General features: G+C 38.0%; 1 protein-coding gene across 2 annotated transcripts in view; it reads right to left on the reverse strand.

The window, feature by feature from the left end:
- The window catches only part of LOC124722814 (cyclic AMP-responsive element-binding protein 5), a 157,157-nt gene extending 148,865 nt beyond the window's left edge, over positions 1-8,292 (reverse strand). For both annotated transcript variants that reach the window (XM_047247941.1, XM_047247942.1), the window contains exon 1: positions 7,929-8,292. In XM_047247941.1, coding sequence (XP_047103897.1) covers positions 7,929-7,982 — 54 coding nt within the window. In that variant the 5' untranslated portion in view covers positions 7,983-8,292. The remainder of the gene's footprint in view (positions 1-7,928) is intronic.
- Between the last annotated feature and the right edge of the window lie 1,049 nt (positions 8,293-9,341).

Consider the following 9,341-nt stretch of genomic DNA (forward strand, 5'->3'; position numbering starts at 1 on the left):
GAAATGACAATTTTAATAAAACATGAGAAAACAGAACAGATTAATAGATTTAAGTGTTCATTTTCCCCACAAGCTATCTGAGTTTGGACTGGTAGGGAAATGGTCAAAATGGGTCTCAACCTTCCACCAAACACTTAAGTGTGAATATCAGAGTAATAATGCAGAACCAAATGTACACTGAGATGACATAAAAAGTGATTATCGTATTTCAGTGTCAATGAAATTATAAAACAACCTAAAATATTAATTTTACGAGTTTCTGTGAATATACCCAATGGAAGAGAAGGAATTGCCCAACAGAAGTAAGCACAGCTTGGGTGGAATGAGGTGTCTGGTGTCATGGTTGGTTCTCACAGTGATCTCATCAGTTCTGGTTGGTTGGTTTGTGGGGGTTGAAGAGACCAGGCTACAAAGGCCATCGGTCCCAACAGTTCTGAGGAAATAATGTCCACACCAGGTGCAGTGTTATGACAAAGGTTTTTCAGTGCTCCGCAAAATTGCTCTCATAGTTTCAGATCTCTCATGTCAACTTCATCTATTTCTTCTTCACTCTCTATAATACTCTCTTCATTTCCCTTGTCTATCCCTTCTACAAATTTCTTCCACCTTTCAACTTTCCCTTCTTTGTTTCATATTGGCTTGTCATCAGCACACACTCTATATTCATACAGCTTGTTCTCTTTTCTTCATAGGTGTATCTAATTTCCTGTAAGCATCACCTATCTTTCTCCTACTTATACATAAGTCTACAGTCATGCACTTATTCTTGACCCATTCCTGCTTAGTCATTTTGTTCTTTCTGTCAATCTCATTTTTTATACATTGGTATTTTCTTTCACATGCTTCATTTGTTGCAATTTCATATTTTCTACTTTCATCAATTACATTCAGTATTTCTTGTGTTGTCCACAGATTTCTACTGGGCTTTGTCTTCTTGCCTCTGTGACCATCAAGTCAAGGGAAGTGTCTACTTTGACCTGTGACGTAAGTGAGTTGCATGATGTCACGGTGACGCAGTGTTTTTGAGTCCGCTCACATCTGTAGATGATGTGATGTAGTATTTGGTGGTGTTCTCTGGTCTGGATGCTCATGTCTGAAGTTGTCTGTAAAATGTATGATAATGAGTCACTTGCCTTTGTGTGATCATTGGGTTAAGTTGTGTTTGCAATAGTGTGCCACTCTGTTAGTGGGTTATATTGATTTGATGTACTGATGTTTATTCTTTCATGTTTGTGTATGGTTTTGTTGGTGTTGTGCATTTATTATTGTCCAAAATGTAGTTGTGTGGTTTTTTTTTCTTTTTAAGCAATGGACATGACAGAAAAATTTACTAGACATTCATTGCCGGCTGCATAGGGGGAAGACATGGTGACTATCATCAAATTTTTCCAAGGTTTTGGCTCAACTGCCGAGTACGTTCATTGTCATGTGTGCGATAAACACATGAAGTTGACTGGAGTCCTGGCTTCTCAGACCAGGGGCCTCTACATGTGGCATTGTTACCCTCACAACATGTGGCTGCCTTCACTATAACGTCAATCAAAGCTATTCATTCATCTTCTATTGTATTCCTTTCTCCTTTATCAGTCAATTGTTCCCTAATGCTCACCTTGATACTTTCAACAACCTCTGGTTCTTTAGATTTATTAATTCATTAACCCTAATATCCAAACTTTCTGCAATTTCTTCATTTTTAAACTGCAGAACATAACCACTAAATTTTAGTGACAGTACTAGCCTGCGTTTTTAAATGTTTTGCACATTAAAATCTGGTTTCTAAATATATTACCATTACAGGGACCTACATAAATATCTGAAAGCTGTTGGTGTCTTTTTCTTTCCTTTGGTGTCTCCTCCTTTCACGATTTTTAACCCAGTTGTTTGAAATACTTAAATTGTGCTCTGTGGAAAATTCTACCCAGTGGCTTCCCCTTTCACTTCTTTTCCCCAGCCCATGTTCTCCTACTATTTTTTCACTCCCCTAATTTTCTTCCTAGTGAATTCCAGTAACTCACCACAATTAAATTTTCACCTCCCACGTTGTTTGTTGTGGTCTTCAGTCCAGAGACTGCTTTTATGCAGGTCTCCATGCTACTCTATCCTGAGCAAGCTGTTTCTTCTTCCAGTACCTACTGCAACCTACATCCTTCTGAATCTGCCTAGTGTATTCATCTCTTGCTCTCCCTCTACGATTTTTACCGTCCACGCTGCCCTCCAATACTAAATTGGTGATTCCTTGATGCCTCAGAATATGCCCTACCAACTGATCCCTTCTTCTAATCAAGTTGTGCCACAAACTCCTCTTCTCTCCAATTCTATTCAATACCTCCTACTTAGCTATGTGATCTACCCATCCAATCTTCAGCACTCTTCTGTAACTCCACATTTTGAAAGCTTCTGTTCTCTTCTTGTCTAAACTATTTATCATCCACGTTTCACTTCCACACAAGGCTACACTCCATACAAATACTTTCAGAAAAGACTTCCTGACACTTAAACTTATACTCAAAGTTAACAAATTTCTCTTTTTCAGAAACGCTTTCCTTGCTATTGCCAGTCTACATTTTATATCCTCTCTACTTCGACCATCATCATTTATTTTGCTCCCCAAATAGCAATACTCATTTACTACTTTAAGCGTCTCATTTTCTAATCTAATTCCCGCAGCTTCACCCGATTTAATTCGACTACATTCCATTATCCTCGTTTTGCTTTTGTTGATGTTCATCTTATATCCTCCTTTCAAGACACTGGCCATTCCGTTCAGCTGCTCTTCCAGGTCCTTTGCTGTCTCTGACAGAATTACGTCATCGGCGAACCTCAAAGTTTTTACTTCTTCTCCATGGATTTTAATTCCTACTCCGAATTTTTCTTTTGTTTCCTTCACTGCTTCGTCAATATACAAATTGAATAACATCGGGGATTGGCTACAACCCTGTCTCACTCCCTTCCCAACCACTGCTTCCCTTTCATGCCCCTTGACTCTTATAACTGCCATCTGGTTTCTGTACAAATTGTAGATAGCCTTTCGTTCCCTGTATTTTACTCCTGCCACCTTCAGAATTTGAAAGAGAGTATTCCAGTCAATGTTGTCAAAAGCTTTCTCTAAGTCTACAAATGCTAGAAATGTAGGTTTGCCTTTCCTTAATCTATTTTCTAAGATAAGTCGTAGGGTCAGTATTGCCTCACGTGTTCCAATATTTCTACGGAATCCAAGCTGATCTTCCCCGAGGTCGGCTTCTACCAGTTTTTCCATTCGTCTGTAAGGAATTTGTGTTAGTATTTTGCAGCCGTGGCTGCCTCCCGTAAAGAACTGAATAATTACCTTCACATGTTCATACTTTGTTTCTCATTCTACTCACCATCTGTAGAGCTACCAGACTTACACACATATCACAACTAAATGGAACTAAAGAACAAAGATTAATCTCTGGCTGGCGTGGTCATTATGGCAAGATCTCAAGCCAAATTGGACCCAAGAATAGCTACGAGCTTTTCAAATGAACCATCCTTGTCTTTGCATTATATGATCTAGAGAAACCAAAGGATACCTAAATTATTAGGTGGGTAATGAACCCTGCTCTTCCCAGTTGTAACTGTCTGAATCAGTTAATGGACTGGAGACATTAGCCTACTGCAAACAATATAATATTGTCTGTAAAAAGCTCCTGGCTGTTGTTGATAGCCGTTTGTGTGAAAGCTTGGTGAAAATGAACCTTGTTGATTATGTCAACTATATTTGTTATTTATACAATTGTTAGGGATGTATCTAAACATAAAGACTATTGGCCTGGGTTGTATGTCCTAACATCCTCTATCAAACAATTTCATGTTATAAATTACAAAGCTTATAAGAGAATAGTGATGTAAATGTATGTATTACCAACTTGTTGAAATGAAGCCTGCACACAGCTGATTAATGATCATACATTAGATGAAGCAGAGTCATACTAACAACTAAATCTACATAGAGAACTGCAGATCATTTCTCTCAGTTAGAACATATTTTTCTTCCCTGCATGTCAGAAAATGTGGCAATATTAATTGATTTGCTTAATGTTAAAGTAAAACAGACAACAACCAAAATAGTTGTTAACATGTCATATACAGTAGCTCTCAGATACATTTTCTGTGAACTTAGATTGGCTCAAATGGTTCAAATGGCTCTGAGCACTATGCGACTCAACTTCTGAGGTCATTAGTCGCCTAGAACTTAGAACTAATTAAACCTAACTAACCTAAGGACATCACACACATCCATGCCCGAGGCAGGATTCGAACCTGCGACCGTGGCGGTCGCTCAGCTCCAGACTGTAGCAGCCACTCCGGCCGGCGAACTTAGGTTGACAGTTTTCTTTATCAAAGGGCATACTTAAAATTTGGATATTAGAAAAGGCCAGAAACAATATACATGATTATTGCTATTAGCTACTATGCTGCAGTTTGTCTTGAACTGAGTTAGCTTTTTAACACAAACATACACCACTTCATTAAACATTGTTGTAGTAGTTGTTGTGGTCTTGTCAGAAGACTGTACTAATGCAGCTCATCATGCTAGTCTCTCTACATCTGAACTCTGCCAACCACTGTGAAATGCATGGCAGAGGATACTTCCTATTCTACCAGGTATTTTGGCTTCTGCCCATCCCATTCACTTATGAAGCACAGAAAGAACGATTGTTTAAATGCCTCTAATGTGCAGTAATTATTCTATCTTATCCTCACAATCCCTAAGTGAGTGATACATAGGGGGCTGTAGTATATTTCTAGAGTCATCATTTAAAGCCGGTTCTTGAAACTTTGTTAGTAGACTTCATCGGGACAGTTTATGCCTATATTCAACAATCTGACAGTTCAATTTCTCTGTGACACTCTCCCATGGATCAAACAAACCTGCGAACATCTGTGTTGCTCTTTTCTGTTTACATTCAATATCCTCTGTTAGTCCTATTTGGTCCACGCACTTGAGCTGGTTGTACGAGTGATTTGTAATCAATTTTTGTTGTAGACTGATTGCATTTACCCAGCATTCTACCAATAAATCGAAGTCTACCATCTCCTTTACCCACGGAAGATGACTGAGCCTATGTGATCATTCCATTTCGTATCCCTACAAAGTGTTACAGCCAGGTATTTGTACGAGTTGGCCGATTCCACCACTGATTCACTGATGTTATAGTCATCAGATACTTTTCTTTTTTTCCCTATTTTCTGAAGTTCACAATTTTACATTTTTGAACATTTAAAGCAAATTGACAATCTTTGCATCATTTTCAAATCTTATCAACATCTGATTGAATATTTATGCAGCTTCTTTCAGACAGTACTTGATTACACATAACTGTATCGTTTGCAAAAATTCTGAGGTTGCTATTAATATCGTCTGCAAAGTCATGATTATACAACATGAACAGCATGGGTCCCAACACACTTCACGTGGCACACCTGAAGTTACTTTTACATCTGACGATGACTTTACATTCGAGATGTCATATTGTGCCCTCCCTACCATAAAGTCCTCAATCCAATCACCCCATATGAGCGAAGTTTTGACAATAAGCATAAGTGTGGTTCCGAGTCAAATGATTTTCGGAAACAAAGAAACAATCCATCCACTTGACTTTCCAATCCAAAGATTTCAATATGTCTTGTGAGAAAAAGTGCGACTTAAGTTTCACACAATCGATGTTTTCGAAATACATCCTGTGCAAGCCCCTTGATCTCCAAATAATTACGTACAACTTACATGCTTATGAATAACCTTACTGTATTCGTCCCTTGGTCTCCCTCCATTATTCGGACCCCTACACTTCCCTCCAATACTAAGCTGGCGACCCCTTGATGTCTCAGAAGGTGTCACATCAACTGATCCTTTCTTCTACTCAGGTTTTGTCACAAATTCCTTTTGTCCCTAAATCTATTCAGTACCTCCTCATTAGTTTGTGATCTAACTATCTAATCTTCAGCATTCTTCTGCAGTACCACATTTCAAAAGCTTCTATTATCTTCTTGTTTAAACTGTTTATTGTCCACATGTTACTTCCACATACGATTACAATCCATACAAATACTTTCAGTAAAGACTTCCCAACACTTAATTCTACATTTGATGTTGGCGAATTTGTCTCCTTCTGAAACAATTTCTCCTTTCTTTAGTGCTTGCCGAGTGTACAAATTCAACACCACTAGAGATAGGCTACAACACTGCCTCACTAACTTCTCAATTACTGCTTCCATTTCATACAATTTGACCCTTATACCTACCATCTGGTGTCTGTATATATGTTGTAAATAGCCTTTTGCTACGTTTATTTTGCCACTACTACCTTTAGAGTTTCAAAGAAAGTAATCCAGTCAACATTGTCAAAAGCTTCCTCTAAGTTTACAAATGCTATAAATGTAGGTTTGTCTTTCCTTAGCCTATCTTCTAAGATAAGTCGTAGGGACAGTATTGCCTCGCGTGTTCCTACATCTCTCTGAAATCCAAACTAATCATCCCCGTGGTCAGCCTCTACCAGTTTCCTCATTCTTCTACAACTAATTTTTTTATGTAGTATTTCGCAACCATGACTTATTAAACTGATAGTTTGGTAATATTCACATCTGTAAGCCCCTGCCTGCTTTGGAATCATTACATTTTTCTAGAATTCTGAGGGTTTTTTGCCTTTCAGTGCTCTGTCTTCTCGCAGAATCATACTTACCCTCTCATATTTTTTCCATTTCTATAATATTGCCATCAGGTTCATCTCCCTCGAATAGGCCCTCTATACATTCCTTTCAGTTTTCAGCTTTCCCCTCAGTGCTTAGGATTGGTTTTCCATATGAGATGTTGATATTCATTCAGTTGCTTCTCTTTTCTCCAAAGGCCTCTTTAATTTTCCTGTAGGGGTATCCATCATTCCCCTAGAGAAATTCGAATCTAAAACATTACATTTCTCTTTTAGACATTCCTGCTCAGCCATTTTGCATTTCCTGTCAACTTCATATTTTAGTCATTTGGATTGTCTTCTGCCTGCTTTATTTGCTAATTTTTTTATACTTTCTCCCTTGATAAATTAACTTCAATATCTCCTGTTACGCAAGAATTTGTACCACACCTTGTCTTTTTACCTATTTGATCCTCTGCTGTCTTCACTATTTCATCTCTCAAAGCTACACATTTGTTGTTTACTGTATTCCTTTTCCCTGTTAAAGTCAACAGTTGCCCAATGCTCTCTTTGAAACTCTCAATAATCTCTAGTTCGTTCAACTTATCCAGGTCCCATCTCCTTAATTTCCTATATGTTTGGCAATTCTTCAGTATTAATCTACAGTTCATACCCAATAAATTGTGATCCGAGTACACATCTGTCCCTGGAAATGTCTTACAGTTTAAAATCTAGTTGCGAAACTTCTACCTTAACATTATGTAGTCAATCTGAAACATACCAGTGAAACGTTATACACAATTACAGCGTTACAAACCACTATTTTCGTAACTACATAATAGTGTCTCTTACTGTAAGAGCATATTTCTCACTCTGTATCTAAAAAAAGTAATTCACTAGCTTTTTCGTCTCGCTACATAAAGTAAATATAAACTTTTGTAGATTCTATTCAGATGTTACCTTAATAGGTGTTTCAATAAAATCTACACCAAGTATAACATTTGTGGTCCCTGATTTTAGATAAATTCTGGATCTATATGGCGAGGAACTGTACTGAAACTTGTTCTGTAAAACTACGTTTCTGGAGGGATAATGAACACCAATCATTGGTTGAAACATTATGGTAAACGTAGGTATATAACTTAGTCTAGCCTTCCTGACATATACAGTGATACTTTGGTATCATCCAGGAGGGCTGGGGCAGGAGTGCTAACAACAAATAAGACAGCCTATTTGGAATACACAGAACGAGAGAATAGATTTTGACGCATAGACACATACCATTAAGCAGCCTTCTGCTGAGCAGGCAAACGGCTTCTCACTTTCTTCCATCATGGTTAAAATATCACAAAACACATAACACGTAACTGCAACGCAAAACTGCTAATTTCGAAATCTCTCTTTTTGGCACCATTTCGATCAGTATTTAGATTTACACAATATTCGTCGCTAGCTCTCATATCTCTCCAGTACTGTATTCGAGCATGTGATTGACTGTAGCATCACTGTAATACGTTCTTATAAATAGTGACTTTATGTTTACAGCCAATCATCAAAACTCGAGCCTATAAACACAGCAACAAACACTGAAACTAGTTTACTACTTCATCTGTCAACTTCGTCGCTTGAATAGCACTTCGATTTGTTTTGGTGCTACAGTATCTCGCCAAAGGTAAACTATATGCACATCGAAGCGGTCGATTTCGAGCTGTGCCTTTGTGACTACAATCGCACAAAAACAGATATAACCCAGAAATTCTAAACGTCTGTATGTCATTTATATTTTTATTTACCTCAAATAATTTCCCTTATAAATAAAGCTTAAAAAGCTCCAATGGTCGATTTCGTAATGACCAGTTTACACGACCGAGAATCGATTGACTAGATAGTTCATTTAATTGAGAAACGTTTGAAATCGGTATTGGTTATTTAGTTATTAAAGGGCCGGTTGTAGAACCTCGTGACAAATCCAGGGTTTACTAACCGAAGAATAGGCTAACCACGGTTTAACTTCAAGTGCGCGTTGCACGACGCCGTTTCATTCCCCGGTTAGTTATTCCCGGAATAGCGTTCGTGTCCGGTGAAGCTCACTACAAGTAATGAGCGTACGTCATTTCATATTTAGTCAGTCGTCGTCTGCAGAAATAACATGTCAAACATGTGTAATAAGACGTCCATATCGCAAAACTATTCGCTTGATGATACTTTGAGGCTGGAAGATACTGCAAGTGAGTGCAAGAGTGTCGTACAAAATACGGAAACTGTTACAGTCTCAGTTAATGAAAGTATTAGTGAAAAACATTTACCTAAACTGGCAGGGTACTGCCTATGCATAACAATATAACGATCTACCTTGAAATTAGTTAAAGGATCGGGTATTTGTTGTGTGACCTGTAAGAGATCCTTCTTGATTTCCGAATAAAGTATGGGAAAAAATATCCAACAGTTTCCATTCAGATTCACATAGATCAACAGAGCCGCTACAACAAACATGCGTATTTTTTTTAAGGAAAGAAGAAGGTAAACATGTCCAGAAAAGATAGCAGAGACTACAGATAGGTGGCATCCCATATGTGGGATGTAAGTACCAAATTGTGTACCATGAAATAACGATTTGATAAAGTTCTCAACTAAGGGCGCCACAGTTTCAGTTTATTGAGCACCCGTTTTATCATGTACAATGATATGGGATTT

This window comes from Schistocerca piceifrons, chromosome X (assembly GCF_021461385.2).
Source record: "Schistocerca piceifrons isolate TAMUIC-IGC-003096 chromosome X, iqSchPice1.1, whole genome shotgun sequence".
Lineage (NCBI taxonomy): Eukaryota > Metazoa > Arthropoda > Insecta > Orthoptera > Acrididae > Schistocerca > Schistocerca piceifrons.